We start from the raw sequence: 19727 nt of genomic DNA, 5'->3' as shown, positions 1-19727 counted from the left end.
CTCAGAGGCGGACAAGTCGGCCTACCTGATGGGGCTGAACTCGGCCGATCTTCTCAAGGGCTTGTGTCACCCCCGGGTGAAGGTGGGCAACGAGTACGTCACCAAGGGGCAGAACGTCCAGCAGGTGAGGAGGACGCCCCCAAAACCTCCTCCTTCCGGGGGGCCGGCCCGGGCCGGGCGGCCACGGGGAGCCCCCTCTCACCGCCGGGACGTCCCCCTCCCAGGTGATTTACGCCGTCGGGGCTTTGGCCAAGGCCGTCTACGAGAAGATGTTCAACTGGATGGTGGTGAGGATCAACAACTCGCTGGAGACCAAGCAGCCGCGCCAGTACTTCATCGGCGTGCTGGACATCGCCGGCTTCGAGATCTTCGACGTGAGGCCTGGTTGACCCCGTTGTGTTGACCCCCTTGGGCCTTGAGTTGACCCCGTTGGGCGTTGAGCTGATCCCATTGGGTGTTCAGTGGGCCCCGTTGACCCCATTGGGCGTTCAGTTGACCCCCGTTGATCCATTGGGCGTTGGGTTGACCCCGTTGGGCGTTGAGTTGACCCCATTGGGCGTTGAGTTGATCCCATTGACCCCATTGGGTGTTCGGTTGGCCCCGTTGATCCCATTGGGTGTTCAGTTGATCCCACTGGGTGTTGAGTTGATCCCATTGGGCGTTGTGGTGATCCCGTTGGGTGTTGAGCTGATCCCATTGGGTGTTCACTTGACCCCGTTGACCCCATTGGGCGTTGGGTTGATCCCGTTGGGCGTTGAGTTGATCCCATTGACCCCATTGGGTATTCAGTTGACCCCGTTGACCCCATTGGGTGTTCAGTTGACCCCGTTGATCCCATTGGGCCCTGCGTTGACCCCGTTGGGTGTTGAGTTGACCCCGTTGACCCCACCGCGTGTTCCGTTGACCCCATTGGGCGTTGAGTTGATCCCATTGACCCCATTGGGTGTTGAGTTGACCCCGTTGATCCCATTGGGCATTGGGTTGATCCCGTTGGGCGTTGAGTTGATCCCATTGACCCCATTGGGTGTTGAGTTGACCCTGTTGATCCCATTGGGCGTTGGGTTGATCCCGTTGGGCGTTGAGTTGATCCCATTGACCCCATTGGGTGTTCGGTTGACCCCATTGAGCCCGTTGGGTGTTGAGTTGATCCCATTGGGTGTTGTGTTGATCCCGTTGAGCGTTGAGTTGATCCCATTGACCCCATTGGGTGTTGAGTTGACCCTGTTGATCCCATTGGGCGTTGGGTTGATCCCATTGACCCCGTTGGGTGTTCGGTTGACCCCATTGAGCCCGTTGGGTGTTGAGTTGATCCCATTGGGTGTTGAGTTGACCCCGTTGACCCCACCGCGTGTTCCGTTGACCCCGTTGGGCGTTGAGTTGATCCCATTGACCCCATTGGGTGTTGAGTTGACCCCGTTGATCCCATTGGGCGTTGGCTTGACCCCGCCGGCCGTCCTCCCCCAGTTCAACAGCTTCGAGCAGCTCTGCATCAACTTCACCAACGAGAAGCTGCAGCAGTTCTTCAACCACCACATGTTCGTGCTGGAGCAGGAGGAGTACAAGAAGGAGGGGATCGAGTGGGAGTTCATCGACTTCGGCATGGACCTCCAGGCCTGCATCGACCTCATCGAGAAGGTACCGCCTCCCCCGGGGCCTCCTGCGGAAGGAGCCTTCCCCTCGGAGCTTCCCACGGACCCCAAAGGCGCCCGCTCGGCTGGCGCCCGGTGGCCTCCACGAGATCTTCTCCTCCCCAGCCCATGGGGATCATGTCCATCCTGGAGGAGGAGTGCATGTTCCCCAAGGCCACGGACATGACCTTCAAGGCCAAGCTCTTCGACAATCACCTGGGCAAGTCGGCCAACTTTGGGAAGCCGCGCAACGTCAAGGGGAAGCCGGAGGCCCACTTCTCCCTCGTCCACTACGCCGGCACGGTGGACTACAACATCCTGGGCTGGCTGGAGAAGAACAAGGACCCCCTCAACGAGACGGTGGTGGGGCTCTACCAGAAGTCGGCCCTCAAGCTCTTGGCCAACCTCTTCGCCAACTACGCCGGGGCGGACGCCGGTGGGTGGAGCCGGGGGGGGCCGGCGGAGAAGACGGTCGCCCCCAAGAGCCGCCCCCTTTCCTGCCTCACCCCACCCCGCTTTTCCCCAGGCGGCGACGGAGGGAAGGGGAAAGGAGCCAAGAAGAAAGGTTCCTCCTTCCAGACCGTCTCAGCCTTGCACCGGGTGAGGGACCTACCTGGCGGACCTGCCGTGGGGCAGCGGGAGGACGACCCCCCGCAGGGAGGATCGCCCCGCTGCCCCCCCGCTCCTCCCCCGCCGCCCCGTCGCTCAGCCTCTCCTCCCCTTCCTCCTCGCCAGGAGAACCTCAACAAGCTGATGGCCAACCTCAAGACCACCCACCCCCACTTCGTCCGCTGCCTCATCCCTAACGAGCGGAAGGCGCCGGGTGAGAAAAGGGCGCGGGCGGGGGCGGGGGGGTGGTAGGCGCGGCTGGCGGCTGACCCCGCCCCTCTGACCCCCCACCAGGCGTGATGGACAACCCCCTGGTGATGCACCAGCTCCGCTGCAACGGGGTGCTGGAGGGCATCCGCATCTGCCGCAAGGGCTTCCCCAACCGCATCCTCTACGGGGACTTCCGCCAGCGGTAGGCGCGCAGGAGGAGAGGGGACGAGGGGGCGGACAACCCCGCCGGGGCTCATCGTGGGCTGTCCCCTCCTCTCCGGCCACCAGGTACCGCATCCTGAACCCCGCGGCCATCCCCGAGGGGCAGTTCATCGACAGCCGCAAGGGCGCCGAGAAGCTCCTGGGCTCCCTCGACATCGACCACAACCAGTACAAGTTCGGGCACACCAAGGTGGGGTCTCTGTTCCCCACGGTCCCACCGCCCACGCGGTCCCGTGGACCTCACGCTCCCGCCGTCCCCGTGTCCACCTGCCCATCCGAGCTCCCTCCATCCACCCCACCACCCATCCCTCCGCCGACCCACCGCGCCTCACCCCCTGCAGCGCTGACCTTCGTCTCTCCTCGAAGGTCTTCTTCAAGGCCGGGCTGCTGGGGCTGCTGGAGGAGATGCGGGACGAGCGCCTGGCCCGGATCATGACCCGCTTGCAGGCCCAAGTCCGTGGTTTCCTCTCCCGGCAGGAGATCAAGAAGATCCTGGAGCGCCGGTGGGTGGTGGGGTGGAGGTGGTGGGTCCACGTTGGGTGGAGGTCCCTGGTCACCCACGCCCGGCTTTGCCCCACCCAGGGACTCGCTGCTGGTGATCCAGTGGAACGTCAGGGCCTTCATGGGGGTGAAGAACTGGCCTTGGATGAAGCTCTACTTCAAGATCAAGCCCTTGCTGAAGAGCGCCGAGACGGAGAAGGAGATGCAGGTGGGGGCGGGGATGGGGAGGACGGGATGAACGGTGGGCGGAGAGGTGGAGGGGTACGGGGGGAGCTGGAGGAAGAGGTGAGACTTACAGAGGACCTTCGTGCCTCCCGCAGACCATGAAGGAGGAGTTTGGGCGGCTGAAGGAGGCCCTGGAGAAGTCGGAGGCCCGGCGGAAGGAGCTGGAGGAGAAGATGGTCTCCATGCTGCAGGAGAAGAACGACCTTCAGCTCCAAGTGCAGGCCGTGAGTGAGGTCGCCCCCCAAAGCCACGTCGAGGGGGTGACCACCACCCCCCCCGGGGACACCCCGCTTCACCCCCCGCCCCACCACAGGAGCAGGACAACCTCAACGACGCCGAGGAGCGCTGCGACCAGCTGATCAAGAACAAGATCCAGCTGGAGGCCAAGGTGAAGGAGCTGACGGAGCGGCTGGAGGAGGAGGAGGAGATGAACGCCGAGCTGACGGCCAAGAAGAGGAAGCTGGAGGACGAGTGCTCGGAGCTGAAGAAGGACATCGACGACCTGGAGCTGACTCTGGCCAAGGTGGAGAAGGAGAAACACGCCACCGAGAACAAGGTGAGGGCGAGGATGAGGCTGGGAAGAGGCCTCGACCTCGAGCTGAGGAGACTCGAGTCAACGCGGCCTGGTTGGGTTGGGTGGAGGAGACCCCAGGCTGGTTGGGTTGGGTGGAGGAGATCCCAGTCTGGTCGGGTTGGGTGGAGGAGACCCCAGGCTGGTCGGGTTGGGGGAGGAGACCCCAGGCTGGTCGGGTTGGGTGGAGGAGACCCCAGGCTGGTTGGGCTGGGGGAGGAAATCCCAGGCTGGTTGGGCTGGGGGGAGGAGAGCCCAGGCTGGTTGAGTTGGGGGAGGAGACCCCAGGCTGGTTGGGTTGGGGGAGGAGATCCCAGGCTGGTCGGGTTGGTTGAGGAGACCCCAGCCTGGTTGGGTTGGTTGAGGAGACCCCAGCCTGGTTGGGTTGGGTGGAGGAGATCCCAGGCTGGTTGGGTTGGGTGGAGGAGACCCAAGGCTGGTTGGGTTGGGTGGAGGAGACCCCAGGCTGGTCGGGTTGGTTGAAGAGATCCCAGGCTGGTTGGGTTGGTTGAGGAGACCCCAGGCTGGTTGGGTTGGGGGAGGAGATCCCAGGCTGGTCGGGTTGGGTGGAGGAGACCCAAGGCTGGTTGGGTTGGGGGAGGAGACCCCAGGCTGGTTGGGTTGGGTGGAGAAGACCCAAGGCTGGCCGGGTTGGTCTACATCAAGAAGACCCAAGGCCCTTTGGGTTCTCCTGCACTGAAGTGGCCCCATTGGCCAAGACCAACACCAACTGCCCCCTACTCTGCCCCACCTCTGGCACCACGCTGGAGGCCTGACGTTTCTCCTCCTGCAGGTCAAGAACCTCACAGAGGAGATGGCCGGGCTGGACGAGACCATCGCCAGGGTGACGAAGGAGAAGAAGGCCCTGCAAGAAGCTCACCAGCAAGCGCTGGATGACCTGCAGGCGGAGGAAGACAAGGTCAACGCCTTGACGAAGGCCAAAGTCAAGCTGGAACAGCAGGCGGACGACGTGAGTGTGGGCCGGTCCCACCACGGGCACTGCCGAGGAGCTTCCCGGGGCGGAGACGGGGAAAACCTGAGGTTTCTCCCCGTTGCGGTGTTTTTACGCAGCTCGAAGGTTCTCTGGAGCAGGAGAAGAAGATCCGGATGGACCTGGAACGGGCCAAGAGGAAGCTGGAAGGCGACTTGAAGCTGACCCAGGAGAACATCATGGACCTGGAGAACGACAAGCAGCAGCTGGAGGAGAAGCTCAAGAAGTGAGGCTGCACCTCCCTCCCCGCTCCGAGCCGGCCAGGGGGCGCAGGCGGGGACCTCAGCGCTCTCCACCGTCCTCCGCAGGAAAGAGTTTGAGATCCAGCAGCAGAACAGCAAGATGGAGGACGAGCAGGCGCTGGCTCTGCAGCTCCAGAAGAAGCTGAAAGAGCTGCAGGTGAGGGATCTCGTCTCTGCCTGCTTGGGCTGGGTTGGGTTGAAGAGTCTCCAGTTGGGTTGGGTTGGGCTGAACAGTCTCCAGCTGCTTGGGTTGGGTTGAAGAGTCTCCAGCAGGTTGGCTTGGGTTGGGTTGAAGAGTCACCAGCTGCTTGGATTGAGTTGAGTTGAAGACCCTCCAGTTGGGTTGAGTTGGGTTGAAGTGTCTCCATCAGGTTGGGTTGGGTTGAGTTGAAAGGTCTCCAGTTGGGTGGGTTGGGTTGAGTTGAAGAGTCTCCAGCTACTTGGGTTGGGTGGGATTGAAGAGCCTCCAGGTGGTTGGGTTGGGTGGATGAGTTGAGTTGAAGGGTCTCCAGTTGGGTGGGTTGGGTTCAGTTGAAGATCCTCCAGTTGGGTGGGTTGAAGAGTCTCCAGCTGCTTGGGTTGGGTTGAAGAGTCACCAGCTGCTTGGATTGAGTTGAGTTGAAGACCCTCCAGTTGGGTTGAGTTGGGTTGAAGAGCCTCCAGCTGGTTGGGTTGAGTTGAGTTGAAGGGTCTCCAGTTGGGTGGGTTGGGTTCAGTTGAAGATCCTCCAGTTGGGTGGGTTGAAGAGTCTCCAGCTGCTTGGGTTGGGTTGAAGAGTCACCAGCTGCTTGGATTGAGTTGAGTTGAAGACCCTCCAGTTGGGTTGAGTTGGGTTGAAGAGCCTCCAGCTGGTTGGGTTGAGTTGAGTTGAAGGGTCTCCAGTTGGGTGGGTTGGGTTCAGTTGAAGATCCTCCAGTTGGGTGGGTTGAAGAGTCTCCAGCTGCTTGGGTTGGGTTGAAGAGTCACCAGCTGCTTGGATTGAGTTGAGTTGAAGACCCTCCAGTTGGGTTGAGTTGGGTTGAAGAGCCTCCAGCTGGTTGGGTTGAGTTGAGTTGAAGGGTCTCCAGTTGGGTGGGTTGGGTTCAGTTGAAGATCCTCCAGTTGGGTGGGTTGAAGAGTCTCCAGCTGCTTGGGTTGGGTTGAAGAGTCACCAGCTGCTTGGATTGAGTTGAGTTGAAGACCCTCCAGTTGGGTTGAGTTGGGTTGAAGAGCCTCCAGCTGGTTGGGTTGAGTTGAGTTGAAGGGTCTCCAGTTGGGTGGGTTGGGTTCAGTTGAAGATCCTCCAGTTGGGTGGGTTGAAGAGTCTCCAGCTGCTTGGGTTGGGTTGAAGAGTCACCAGCTGCTTGGATTGAGTTGAGTTGAAGACCCTCCAGTTGGGTTGAGTTGGGTTGAAGAGCCTCCAGCTGGTTGGGTTGAGTTGAGTTGAAGGGTCTCCAGTTGGGTGGGTTGGGTTCAGTTGAAGATCCTCCAGTTGGGTGGGTTGAAGAGTCTCCAGCTGCTTGGGTTGGGTTGAAGAGTCACCAGCTGCTTGGATTGAGTTGAGTTGAAGACCCTCCAGTTGGGTTGAGTTGGGTTGAAGAGCCTCCAGCTGGTTGGGTTGAGTTGAGTTGAAGGGTCTCCAGTTGGGTGGGTTGGGTTCAGTTGAAGATCCTCCAGTTGGGTGGGTTGAAGAGTCTCCAGCTGCTTGGGTTGGGTTGAAGAGTCACCAGCTGCTTGGATTGAGTTGAGTTGAAGACCCTCCAGTTGGGTTGAGTTGGGTTGAAGAGCCTCCAGCTGGTTGGGTTGAGTTGAGTTGAAGGGTCTCCAGTTGGGTGGGTTGGGTTCAGTTGAAGACCCTCCAGTTGGGTGGGTTGAAGAGTCTCCAGCTGCTTGGGTTGGGTTGAGTTGAAGAGCCTCCAGCTGGTTGGGTTGGGTTGAGTTGAAGAGTCTCCAGCTGGTTGACTTGGGTTGAAGGGTCTCCACCAGGTTGGGTTGGGTTGAGCTGAAGAGCCTCCAGCTGGTTGAGTTAGGTTGAGTTGAAGACCCTCCTGTTGGGTGGGTTGGGTTGAGTTGAAGAGCCTCCAGTTGGGTTGAGTTGAGTTGAAGAGCCTCCAGCTGGTTGGGTTGGGTTGAAAGGTCTCCAGCGGGTTGGACTGAGTTGAGTTGAACACCCTCCAGCGGGCTGGGTTGGGTTGAAGGGTCTCCAGCGGGTTGGGTTGGGTTGAGTTGAAGACCCTCCAGCTGCTTGGGTTGGGTTGGGTGGATGAGTTGGGTTGAAGGGTCTCCAGTTGGGTGGATGAGCTGGGTTGAGTTGAAGAGCCTCCAGCTGGTTGGGTTGGGTTGAAGGGTCTCCAGCTGGGTGGGTTGGGTTGAGTTGAGTTGAAGAGCCTCCAGCTGGTTGGGTTGGGTTGAAGGGTCTCCACCAGGTTGGGTTGGGTTGAGTTGAAGAGTCTCCAGTTGGGTGGGTTGGGTTGAAGAGTCTCCAGCTGGTTGGGTTGGGTTGAAGGGTCTCCAGTTGGGTGGGTTGGGTTGGGTTGAAGAGTCTCCAGCTGGTTGGGTTGGGTTGAGTTGAAGGGTCTCCAGCTGGTTGGGTTGGGTTGGGTTGAAGAGTCTCCGGTTGGGTGGGTTGGGTTGAGTTGAAGAGTCTCCAGCTGCTTGGGTTGGGTTGGGTGGATGAGTTGGGCTGAAGGGTCTCCAGTTGGGTGGATGAGCTGGGTTGAAGGGTCTCCAGTTGGGTGGACGAGCTGGGTTGGGTTGAAGAGCCTCCAGCTGGTTGGGTTGGGTGGATGAGCTGGGTTGAAGGATCTCCAGTTGGGTGGATGAGCTGGGTTGAAGGGTCTCCAGTTGGGTGGACGAGCTGGGTTGGGTTGAAGAGCCTCCAGCGGTGGGGCTGAGACAAGCCGAGGGCCTCTCCCCCGGCCCGCAGGCGCGCCTGGAGGAGCTGGAGGAGGAGCTGGAGGCGGAGCGGACGGGCAGGGCCAAGGTGGAGAAGCTGCGCTCGGACCTGTCGCGGGAGCTGGAGGAGATCAGCGAGCGGCTGGAGGAGGCGGGCGGCGCCACCTCGGCGCAGGTCGAGCTCAACAAGAAGCGGGAGGCGGAATTCCAGAAGATGCGGCGGGACCTGGAGGAGGCCACGCTGCAGCACGAGGCCACGGCCGCCGCGCTGCGCAAGAAGCACGCCGACAGCGTGGCCGAGCTGGGCGAGCAGATCGACGACCTGCAGCGCGTCAAGCAGAAGCTGGAGAAGGAGAAGAGCGAGCTCAAGCTGGAGCTGGACGACGTCGGCTCCAACGTGGAGCAGCTGCTCAAGGCCAAGGTGGGAGGAGGCCGAGGTGGACCTCTCGGCCCCCGCGGGGCCCTCAGCCTCCCGCTTCCCCCCTCCCCTCCCTCCTCCGCTCCCCCCAGGTGGCCATGGAGAAGGTCTCCCGCGCCCTGGAGGACCAGGCGGCCGAGCACCGGGCTAAGCTGGAGGAGACCCAACGAGTCCTCAACGACACCAGCGCCCAGCGGGCCAAGCTCCAGACCGAGAACGGTGGGAGCCCCGACCCACGGCACCCCCCGCCCCGCCTCCCCACGCCTCCAGCCCCTGCCCCACCCTGAGACCTTCCCTACCTCCGCAGGAGAGCTGTCCCGCCAGCTGGAGGAGAAGGAGGCCCTCATCTCCCAGCTCACCAGGGGCAAGCACTCCTACACCCAGCAGCTGGAGGACCTGAAGAGGCAGCTGGAGGAGGAAATGAAGGTCAGCCTGGCGGCTGAGAAGACCACTGCGGTCTGGGGGTCTGCGGGAGAGCCACGGGACGAGGTCTCCTTCGCCCCCGCGGTGGTAGCGCCAAAAAGGAGTCAAGTTCCGGCTGGTCGGGTCGGGGGCTTCCATCTCAGGGGGGTTCCTCCTCAGGGTCCTTCTATCTCAGGGGGGTTCCATCTCAGGGGGGTTCCACCTCAGGGCGCTTCCTTCTCAGGGAGGTTCCTTCTAAGGGTGCTTCCATCTCTGGGGGGTTCCATCTCAGGGGGGTTCCTCCTCAAGGTGCTTCCTTCTAAGGGTGCTTCCATCTCAGGGTGCTTCCATCTCAGGGTGGTTTCATATCAAGGTGGTTCCTTCTCAGGGCGCTTCCATCCCTGGGTGCTTCCATCTCAGGGGGGTTCCTTCTAAGGGTGCTTCCATCTCAGGGGGGTTTCATCTCAGGATGGTTCCATCTCAGGGGGCTTCCATCTCAGGGGGGTTCCGTCGGGTGGCGCTGGTCCAACGGCGGATGGGTGGGGCTGCGGCGGTCGGCTGGGAGGCCGTTGGGTTGCTCTACAGGCGGTGGGGTGGCTTTGGACCAGGTGGAGTCAGCCCCGGCCGGCCTAAAGCTGGTCGGGCGGGTCTAGAGGTGTCGAGGTCGGGGGGGGGGGATGGTCGAGAGGAGGCTGGGACGGGAAACCCCACCGCCGACCGAGTTGGAGGAGCTCGAGATAGCCCGAGGTGACGCGGACCCAACGGTCCCACCTTCTCCTCGCCCCCCCCAGGCCAAGAACGCGCTGGCCCACGCCCTGCAGTCGGCCCGGCACGACTGCGACCTGCTGCGGGAGCAGTACGAGGAGGAGACGGAGGCCAAGGCCGAGCTCCAGCGCTCGCTCTCCAAGGCCAACTCCGAGGTGGCGCAGTGGAGGACCAAGTACGAGACGGACGCCATCCGGCGCACCGAGGAGCTGGAGGAGGCCAAGTGAGCCATCGCCCCGCGGCTGGGACCCGCCGGGGCTTGCCGGTCCCCGCCTCCCCGCTCTCCTCAAGCGGCCACCGGCCAGGAGGGTGGGGTCTTCAGGCCTGGGAGATCGAGAGCCCCCTTGGGGGACCTAGAACCTGCCTAGAGACACCTAGGCCGTCCCCGACCCTCGCGAGTCCCACCGCCGCCTTGCTCTCGGGCACCTTCCTTTTGGGAGCGACCAAGCGAGGGGGTCTCCAGGGGTCGATGGGGCACACGGAGGTTTCTCCCCTACGTCCGGTAGGAAGAAGCTGGCCCAGCGGCTGCAGGAGGCCGAGGAGGCGGTGGAGGCGGTCAACGCCAAGTGCTCCTCCCTGGAGAAGACCAAGCACCGCCTGCAGAACGAGATCGAAGACCTGACGGTGGACCTGGAGCGGTCGAACGCGGCGGCCGCCGCCCTGGACAAGAAGCAGAGGAACTTCGACAAGGTTGGGGGGGGACCGGGAGAGGGTGGGAGGAGAAGGGCGGGAAGGGGGCGGACAAACGTGGGGCCCACCAATGGTGCCCACCAAAGACGGGCCGGAGGAGAAGCCCGGGAGCAAGGTGGCCGAGTGCCGAGGGCCGTGATTTGGCAGAGCGTCAGGACCCGGCGGGAGCTTGCTGGGGAGAGGAGGAGGAGGAGGAGGAGGAGAAGGAGGACGAGGACGAGGACGAGGACAAGAAGGAGGAGGAGGAGAAGGAGGAGAAGGAAGAGGAGAAGGAGGAGAAGGAGGAGGAGAAGGATGAGGAGAAGGAGGAGGAGAAGGAGGAGGAGAAGGAGGAGGAGAAGGAGGAGGAGGAGAAGGAGGAGGAGAAGGAGGAGGAGAAGGAGGAGGAGGAGAAGGAGGAGAAGGAGGAGGAGGAGAAGGAGGAGGAGGAGGAGGAGGAGGAGGAGGAGGAGGAGGAAGAGGACGAGGAAGAGGACGAGGAAGAGGACGAGGAAGAGGACGAGGAAGAGGACGAGGAGGAGAAGGAAAACAAGGAGGAGGAGGAGAAGGAGGAGGAGAAGGAGGAGGAGAAGGAGGAGGAGAAGGAGGAGGAGAAGGAGCACGAGGAGGAGGAGCACGAGGAGGAGGAGCACGAGGATGAGGACGAGGAGGAGGAGGAGGAGAAGGAGAAGGAGAAGGAGGAGGAGGAGGAGAAGGAGGAGAAGGAGAAGGAGGAGGAGGAGGAGGAGGAGGAGAAGGAGGAGGAGAAGGAGAAGGAGGAGGAGAAGAATGAGGATGAGGAGGAGGATGAGGAGGCGGCAGCTCTTCGGGGGGAGGCAGCTGGCGAGCGGGGCCCGGTGGCGTCCCCCCAGGTCTTGTCCGAGTGGAAGCAGAAGTTCGAGGAGTCGCAGACGGAGCTGGAGGCGTCGCAGAAGGAGGCCAGGGCCCTCAGCACCGAGCTCTTCAAGCTGAAGAACGCCTACGAGGAGTCGCTGGAGCACCTGGAGGCCTTCAAGCGGGAGCACAAGAACCTCCACGGTGAGGCCGGGGGCCGCCCCCCGCCCCCCTCCTCCTTCCCCGCCGCCGCCCGCCGGCCCTGACGCCGCCTCCCCCGGGCAGAGGAGATGGCGGACCTCGCGGAGCAGCTGGGCGCCGGCCACAAGAGCCTCCACGAGCTGGAGAAGGCGCGGAAGCAGCTGGAGGCCGAGAAGCTGGAGCTGCAGGCCGCGCTGGAGGAGGCCGAGGTGAGCCGAGGCGCGGCCCCGCGCCGCCCCGCGCTCCCCCGGGCTCCGCCGGGGCCCTCCACGTCCCCTCCGTCCCCCCCCAGGCCTCTCTGGAGCACGAGGAGGGGAAGATCCTGAGGGCCCAGCTGGAGTTGGAGCAGGTCAAGGCGGACCACGAGCGCAAGCTGGCCGAGAAGGAGGAGGAGACGGAGCAGGCCAGGCGCAACCACCTGCGGGCGGCGGACGCCCTGCGGGCCTCGCTGGACGCCGAGACCCGCGGCCGCAACGAGGCCCTGAGGCTGAAGAAGAAGACGGAGGGCGACCTCGACCAGATGGAGGCCCAGCTCGGCCACGCCGCCCGCCTGGCCGCCGAGGCCCAGAAGCAAGCCCGGGCCGCGCAGGGCTGCCTCAAGGTACCTCCGTCCCCGCCGCGGCGCAGGGGCGGCCCTTCCCGCCGCCCCGCGGCGCCGCCCGGGCGGCCGCCCGCCCGCCCCGCCCGCCCTCTTCCCGCCGCGCCGCCTCGCAGGACGCCCAGCTGCAGCTGGACGACGCGCTGCGGGCCAACGAGGACCTGAAGGAGACGGCGGCCGCGGCGGAGCGGAGGAGCAACCTCCTGCAGTCGGAGCTGGAGGAGCTGCGGGCGGCGGCGGAGCAGAGCGAGCGGGCGCGCAAGCTGGCCGAGCAGGAGCTGACGGAGGCCGGCGAGAGGGTCCAGCTCCTCCGCTCCCAGGTGAGGCCTCGCGGCCCTGCGAGGAGAGAGGCCGCCGCCGCCCGGGGACGCTCCTCGCGGCCCGCGGAGGAGGAGGAGGAGGAGGAGGTCCTCTCCCGAGGTCCCGAGGCCCTCTCCTCCCCCGCCAGAACACCAGCCTCCTCAGCCAGAAGAAGAAGATGGAGGGCGACGTCTCCCAGCTGCGGGCGGAGGTGGAGGAGGCCGTCCAGGAGCGCAGGAACGCCGAGGAGAAGGCCGAGAAGGCCGTCACCGACGTGAGTGCGGCGGCCGGGCCGCCTGCCTTCCGCCGCGGGCCGCCGGAGAACGCGCCCCGCAGCTCCTCGGCCGCTCGCTTCTCTCCCGGGGCAGGCGGCCGTGATGGCGGAGGAGCTGAAGAAGGAGCAGGACGCCAGCGCCCACCTGGAGCGCATGAAGAAGAACATGGAGCAGACGGTCAAGGACCTGCAGCTGCGCTTGGAGGAGGCCGAGCAGGTGGCCCTCAAGGGGGGCAAGAAGCAGCTGCAGAAGCTGGAGGCCCGCGCCAGGGAGCTGGAGGCCGAGCTGGAGGCCGAGCAGAAGCGCAACGCCGAGAGCGTCAAGGGCCTCCGCAAGTCCGAGCGCCGCGTCAAGGAGCTCGGCTACCAGGTGGGGCGCGGGGGGCGGCCCGGGAGGTCGCCCGCCGGCCCTGTGCCCGCGGGGGTTCACGGCCCGCACCCTAGTGGCACCTAGAACCGGGTTGACCCGGTGGCCGCGGGCGACCTGGGCCGCCCGCTGCCTCTATGACCCACGCCGTAGGGTGACCTAGAACGGGGTTGACCCGGTGGCCACCGAGACAGAGAACGCCAGAGCCCCAGAGCTCGCCCCTCGCCGTAGGGTGACCTAGAACGTGGTTGCCCCGGTGGCCACGGGCGACCTGGGCCGCCTGCTGCCTCTATGACCCACGCCGTAGGGTGACCTAGAACGGGGTTGACCCGGTGGCCACCGAGACAGAGAACAGCAGAGCCCCAGAGCTCGCCCCTTGCCGTAGGGTGACCTAGAACGCGGTTGACCCGGTGGCCACAGGGACATGGGTGACCGGGACCACCCACTGCCTCTATGACCCACGCCGTAGGGTGACCTAGAACGTGGTTGACCCAGTGGCCATGGGTGACCGGGACCACCCACTGCCTCTATGACCCACACCCTAGCGTGACCTAGAACGTGGCCGCCCCGGTGGCCACCGAGACAGAGAGCAGCAGAGCCCCAGAGATCGCCCCTTGCCATAGGGTGACCTAGAACGTGGTTGACCCGGTGGCCACGGGTGACCTGGGCCGCCCACTGCCTCTATGACCCACGCCGTAGGGTGACCTAGAACGGGGTTGACCTGGTGGCCGCAGGGACACGGGCGACCTGGGCCACCCACTGCCTCTATGACCCACGCCATAGGGTGACCTAGAACGGGGTTGACCCGGTGGCCACCGAGACAGAGAACGCCAGAGCCCCAGAGCTCGTCCCTTGCCGTAGGGTGACCTAGAACGTGGTTGCCCCAGTGGCCATGGGTGACCTGGGCCACCCACTGCCTGTATGACCCATGCCGTAGGGTGACCTAGAACGTGGTTGCCCCAGTGGCCACGGGTGACCTGGGCCGCCCGCTGCCTCTATGACCCACGCCGTAGGGTGACCTAGAACGTGGTTGACCCGGTGGCCACGGGTGACCTGGGCCGCCCGCTGCCTCTATGACCCACACCCTAGCGTGACCTAGAACGTGGCCACTCCGGTGGCCACCGAGACAGAGAGCAGCAGAGCCCCAGAGCTCGCCCCTTGCCGTAGGGTGACCTAGAACGTGGTTGACCTGGTGGCCACAGGTGACCTGGGCCACCCACTGCCACTATGACCCACGCTGTAGGGTGACCTAGAACGGGGTTGACCCGGTGGCCACAGGGACATGGGTGACCTGGGCCACCCACTGCCTCTACGTCCAGCACTCTAGAGTGACCTAGAACGTGGCCGCCCCGGTGGCCACCGAGACAGAGAGCAGCAGAGCCCCAGAGCTCGCCCCTCGCCGTAGGGTGACCTAGAACGCGCCCCACCCGGCGGCCACGGGGGCCGGCGGAAGCCAAACCCCGGCCCAGCCTCCGCCCGGGAGGTCTCCGGGCGGGGAGAAACCGAGGCCCGGCCGGGCCCCGCCTGGCAGAGCCGGCCCCGCCCCGGGGCCCCCCCTCCAGCCCCGCCCCTCTGCCCCCCGCAGGCGGAGGAGGACCGCAAGAACCTGCTGCGGCTGCAGGAGCTGGTGGACAAGCTGCAGCTGAAGGTCAAGGCCTACAAGCGGCAGGCGGAGGAGGCGGTGGGTGCCCGGGGGGGGGCCGAGGGGGGGGGCCGGGGGGGTGTGGGGCGGCCCCACTGACGCCCCCCCGCCCGCCCGCCCCCCAGGAGGAACAGGCCAACGCCCACCTGGCCAAGCTCCGCAAGGCGCAGCACGAGCTGGACGAGGCGGAGGAACGCGCCGAGGCGGCCGAGTCCCAGGTCAACAAGCTGCGGGCCAGGAGCCGCCACGTCGCCCCCAAGGTGGGCCCCGCCCCATGCCCCCACCCCACGGCCGCCCCACGGCCGCCCCCTAAGCCCTCATCCTCTCTTCCACTCCGCCCCAGAAGCTGCACGATGAGAAGTGACCCCACCACCACGAGAGACCCACCACCACCACCATGAGAGACCCACCACCACCACCACCACCACCATGAGAGACCCACCACCACCACCACCACCACCACCACCATGAGAGACCCACCACCACCACCACCACCACCACCACCACCACGAGAGACCCACCACCACCCTCCCCCGTCCAAGACGGGCTCCTAACGACGTAGCAGTAGTCAATTAATTAACGACGACCGGAAGAACCCAGGCGTCCGGGGAGATGTTCCCCAACCGGAGGAGACCCAGGCGTCCGGGAGCGGTGGGATGGAAGGGAGGGACACGACGTCTCCTCGCCCACCCCAGCCCCCCCAAACAAACCAACACGACCACAGAGAAGCATCAGCCGTGGAAGAGGTTTAAATTGGGGGGTTATGGGGCGGGGGTTATGGGGCGGGGGTTATGGGGCGGGGGTTATGGGGCTATGGGGCCCAGGGAATGATGGGACATCAGGTTGAGGGGTGTCCAGTTAGGTTGACTCCATGTCGGGGTCTGGAAGAGAAAGAGAAGGGGGTTGGAGAAGATGGGGGACAAGATGGGGGACAAGATGGGGGACAAGATGGCGGACAAGATGGCGGACAAGATGGCGGACAAGATGGCGGACAAGACGGCCCGGTCACTCACCCTGTCCCACCGCCGGGGCCACCTTGGTGCGGTAGGTGACGAAGGCGTCGAAGGCGAAGAGGAAGGAGAGGATGAGGCTGAAGGTCTGGGGAGGAGGGGAAAGGGGCGTGGCCTGGTCAGGCAGGGGGTGGGGTTCTGGGGCGGGGGCGGGGCTTGAGGGGGGGGGGGCGGGGCACTCACAAAGGTGGTGGCGGCCAAGGCGTCCCGGGAGGCGGCCAGGGCCACCAGAGCCACGACGAGGAAGATGATGGTCCCGCTGACGGCCCGGAGGAGGTCCTGGGGGGAGGTGGGGGGACAGCGTGGGGACGCCGTGGGGGGACACCACGGGGACGTGAGGGGACACGAGGGGGACACCACAGGGGACACCACGGGGAGATGAGGAGGACGCCATGGGGGGACACCATGAGGGGACACGAGAGGGACACCACAGGGGACAGGAGGACACCATGGAGGGACACCACGGGGACATACCACGGGGACACCATGGGGGGACACGAGAGGGGACACCACGAGGACACCATGAGGGGACACCATGAGGGGACACCATGAGGGGACACCATGAGGGGACACGAGGGGGACACTACAGGGGACACGAGGAGGACGCCATGGGGGGACACCATGGGGACATGAGGGGGCACAAGAGGGACACCACAGGGACACCATGGGGAGATGAGGGGACACCATGAGGGTACACGAGAGGGACACCACAGGGACACCATGGGGACATGAGGAGGACGGCATGGGGGGACACGAGAGGGACACCACAGGGACGCCATGGGGGGACACCATGGGGACATGAGGGGACACCGAGAAGGACGCCATGGGGACACGAGGAGGACACCATGGGGACACGAGAGGGACACTGAGGAGGACACCATGGGGGGACACCATGGGGACACCATGAGGGGACACGAGAGGGACACCACAGGGGACACCACGGGGGGACAGGAGGACACCATGGGGGGACACCATGGGGACATGAGGGGGACACCATGAGGGGACACCATGGGGACATACCATGTGGGACACCATGAGGGGACACGAGAGGGACACCACAGGGGACATGAGGGGACACCGAGAAGGACACCATGGGGACACGAGGAGGACACCGTGGGGACACGAGAGGGACACTGAGGAGGACGCCATGGGGGGACACCATGGGGACACCATGAGGGGACACGAGAGGGACACCACAGGGGACACCACGAGGACACCATGGGGGGACACCAGGAGATGCCAGGATGGACACCATGGGGACACACCATGGGGGACGCCAGGAGATGCCAAGATGGGGGGACACCATGAGGGGACACCATGGGGACATACCATGGGGGACACCATGAGGGAACACGAGAGGGACACCACAGGGACACCACGAGGACACCATGGGGACATGAGGAGGACACCACGGGGACACCACGGTGGACACGAAGACACCATGGGGGGACACCATGGGGACATGAGGGGACACGAGAGGGACACCACAGGGACACCATGCGGGGACGCCACGGGGACACAAGGACACCATGGGGGGACACCATGGGGACATGAGAGGGACATGAGAGGGACACCACGGGGGACACCACGGGGACGTGAGGGGACACCATGGGGACACCACAGGGACACCACAGGGGACACGAGGACACCATGGGGACATGAGAGGGACACCGAGAAGGACGCCATGGGGACACTGTGGGGGACACCATGGGGACACGAGGAGGACACCGTGGGGGACATGAGAGGGACACTGAGGAGGACACCGTGGAGGGACACCATGGGGATACCATGGGGGACATGAGAGGGACACCGTGGGGGGGCACCATGGGGACACGGAGGGGACACCACAGGGGACACCATGGGGACATGGAGGGGACACCAGGAGATGCCAGGATGGACGTGGAGGGGACACCAAGGGGACGACACCATGGGGGGACACCAGGAGATGCCCAGATGGACACCATGGGGACAACACCATGGGGGGACACCATGGGGACAGGAGAGGGGACACCAGGAGATGCCAGGATGGACGTGGAGGGGACACCATGGGGGGACACCATGGGGGGACACCAGGAGATGCCAGGATGGGGGGACACCATGGGGACATGGAGGGGACACCAGGAGATGTCAGGATGGACACCATGGGGACAACACCATGGGGGACAGCAGGAGATGCCAGGATGGGGGGACACCAAGGGATGACACCATGGGGGGACACCATGGGGACAACACCACGGGGGGACACCATGGGATGACACCACGGGGGGACACCACGGGGACATGGAGGGGACACCGTGGGGATGACACCATGGGGGGACACCAGGAGATGCCCCGGTGGACACCAAGGGACGACACTATGCGGGGACACCATGGGGACATGGAGGGGACACCAGGAGATGCCAGGATGGGGGGACACCATGGGGGGAGACCACGGGGACATGGAGGGGACACGGGGAGATACCAGGATGGACACCATGGGGACAACACCATGGGGGACACCAGGAGATACCAGGATGGGGGGACACCACGGGGGGACACCATGGGGACATGGAGGGGACACCAGGAGATGCCAGGATGAGGGGACACCATGGGGGGAGACCACGGGGACATGGAGGGGACACCGGGAGATGCCAAGATGGACACCATGGGGGGACACCAGGAGATGCCAAGATGGGGGGACACCATGGGGGGACACCACGGGGACATGAGGGGACACCATGGGGGACACCATGGGGACATGGAGGGGACACCAGGAGATGCCAAGATGGGGGGACACCATGGGGGGACACCACGGGGACATGAGGGGACACCATGGGGGGACACCATGGGGACATGGAGGGGACACGGAGGGGACATGGAGGGGACACCGGGAGACGCCAAGATGGACACCATGGGGGGACACCAGGAGATGCCAGGATGGGGGGACACCACGGGGACATGAGGGGACACCATGGGGACACCACAGGGACACGGAGGGGACACCAGGAGACGCCCCGGCGGACAGGGAGGGGACACCACGGGGAGGCGTGGGGCGGCCGTGGGTCACGTACCAGGCAGGGCCCGTAGCCGTGGGGCAGGCGGGGCGGGGCCCGCAGCAGGCGGCCCCCCAGGGCGGCCGCGCCCCCCAGGGCCTGCAGCAGCGCCGGGGCCAGCGTGGGGGGCGCGGGCGGGGCCAGCAGCCCCACGACCGCCCCACACAGCGCCTGGGCGGGGACGGGGCGCGGCCGCCCCACGGCGGGCTATGGCACCCCCGAGAGGGCCGCCGAGCCCCACAGCGCCCCATAGCGCCCCACAGCGCCCCATAGCACCCCACAGCGCCCCGGCAGAGACCCACAGAGCCCCACAGAGCCCCATAGCACCCCACAGCACCCCACAGAGCCCCAGCAGAGACCCCCAGAGCCCCACAGCGCCCCATAGCACCCCACAGCGCCCCATAGCACCCCACAGCACCCGAGAGCCCCATAGAGCCCCACAGCGCCCCCAGAGCCCCACAGCACCCCATAGCGCTCCTATAGAGCCCCACAGCACCCCACATCACCCCTATAGAGCCCCATAGCACCCCCATAGCACTCCTAGAGCCCCACAGCACCCCCATAGCGCCCCACAGCACACCTATAGAGCCCCACAGAGCCCCACATCGCCCCCATAGCGCCCCTATAGAGCCCCATAGTGCCCCACAGCACCCCTATAGAGCCCCACAGAGCCCCACATCGCCCCCATAGCGCCCCTATAGAGCCCCATAGTGCCCCACAGCACCCCTATAGAGCCCCACAGAGCCCCACATCGCCCCACAGCATCCCCACAGCACCCCTATAGAGCCCCATAGCGCCCCACAGCACCCCCATAGAGCCCCACAGAGCCCCCATAGCACCCCTATAAAGCCCCATAGCGCCCCACAGCACCCCCATAGCGCCCCTATGGAGCCCCATAGCACCCCCATAGCACCCCATAGCACCCCTATGGAGCCCCATAGCACCCCATAGCACCCCTATAGAGCCCCATAGCGCCCCCATAGCGCCCCACAGCACCCCCATAGCGCCCCTATGGAGCCCCATAGCACCCCCATAGCACCCCATAGCACCCCTATAGAGCCCCATAGCACCCCTATAGAGCCCCACAGCACCCCCATAGCGCCCCACAGCACCCCCACAGCACCCTATAGCGCCCCACAGCA

General features: G+C 64.9%; 2 protein-coding genes across 2 annotated transcripts in view; one reads left to right on the top strand and one right to left on the bottom strand.

The window, feature by feature from the left end:
- Positions 1–14928, top strand: part of LOC142403265 (myosin-7-like) — a 23448-nt gene extending 8520 nt beyond the window's left edge. The window contains exons 11-39 of the mRNA XM_075489473.1: positions 6–124; positions 225–374; positions 1465–1635; positions 1755–2064; positions 2155–2228; positions 2364–2451; positions 2532–2649; positions 2736–2859; positions 3036–3172; positions 3252–3378; positions 3491–3619; positions 3709–3951; positions 4760–4936; positions 5038–5183; positions 5266–5356; positions 8105–8494; positions 8584–8710; positions 8799–8917; positions 9685–9881; positions 10165–10348; positions 11200–11365; positions 11447–11571; positions 11655–11963; positions 12077–12280; positions 12409–12534; positions 12629–12904; positions 14487–14582; positions 14669–14803; positions 14887–14928. Coding sequence (XP_075345588.1) covers positions 6–124; positions 225–374; positions 1465–1635; positions 1755–2064; positions 2155–2228; positions 2364–2451; positions 2532–2649; positions 2736–2859; positions 3036–3172; positions 3252–3378; positions 3491–3619; positions 3709–3951; positions 4760–4936; positions 5038–5183; positions 5266–5356; positions 8105–8494; positions 8584–8710; positions 8799–8917; positions 9685–9881; positions 10165–10348; positions 11200–11365; positions 11447–11571; positions 11655–11963; positions 12077–12280; positions 12409–12534; positions 12629–12904; positions 14487–14582; positions 14669–14803; positions 14887–14907 — 4679 coding nt within the window. The 3' untranslated portion in view covers positions 14908–14928. The remainder of the gene's footprint in view (positions 1–5; positions 125–224; positions 375–1464; positions 1636–1754; positions 2065–2154; positions 2229–2363; positions 2452–2531; positions 2650–2735; positions 2860–3035; positions 3173–3251; positions 3379–3490; positions 3620–3708; positions 3952–4759; positions 4937–5037; positions 5184–5265; positions 5357–8104; positions 8495–8583; positions 8711–8798; positions 8918–9684; positions 9882–10164; positions 10349–11199; positions 11366–11446; positions 11572–11654; positions 11964–12076; positions 12281–12408; positions 12535–12628; positions 12905–14486; positions 14583–14668; positions 14804–14886) is intronic.
- Positions 14809–19727, bottom strand: part of LOC142403266 (polyadenylate-binding protein 2-like) — a 19012-nt gene continuing 14093 nt past the window's right edge. The window contains exon 8 of the mRNA XM_075489476.1: positions 14809–14818. The gene's annotated coding sequence lies outside the window, so the exon portion shown is untranslated. The remainder of the gene's footprint in view (positions 14819–19727) is intronic.

The sequence above is a fragment of the Mycteria americana genome, unplaced genomic scaffold (assembly GCF_035582795.1).
Source record: "Mycteria americana isolate JAX WOST 10 ecotype Jacksonville Zoo and Gardens unplaced genomic scaffold, USCA_MyAme_1.0 Scaffold_156, whole genome shotgun sequence".
In the NCBI taxonomy this organism is placed as follows: Eukaryota; Metazoa; Chordata; class Aves; order Ciconiiformes; family Ciconiidae; genus Mycteria; species Mycteria americana.
Note: the sequence above shows the minus strand (reverse complement) of the source record. Positions and strands in the feature narration are given on the sequence as shown.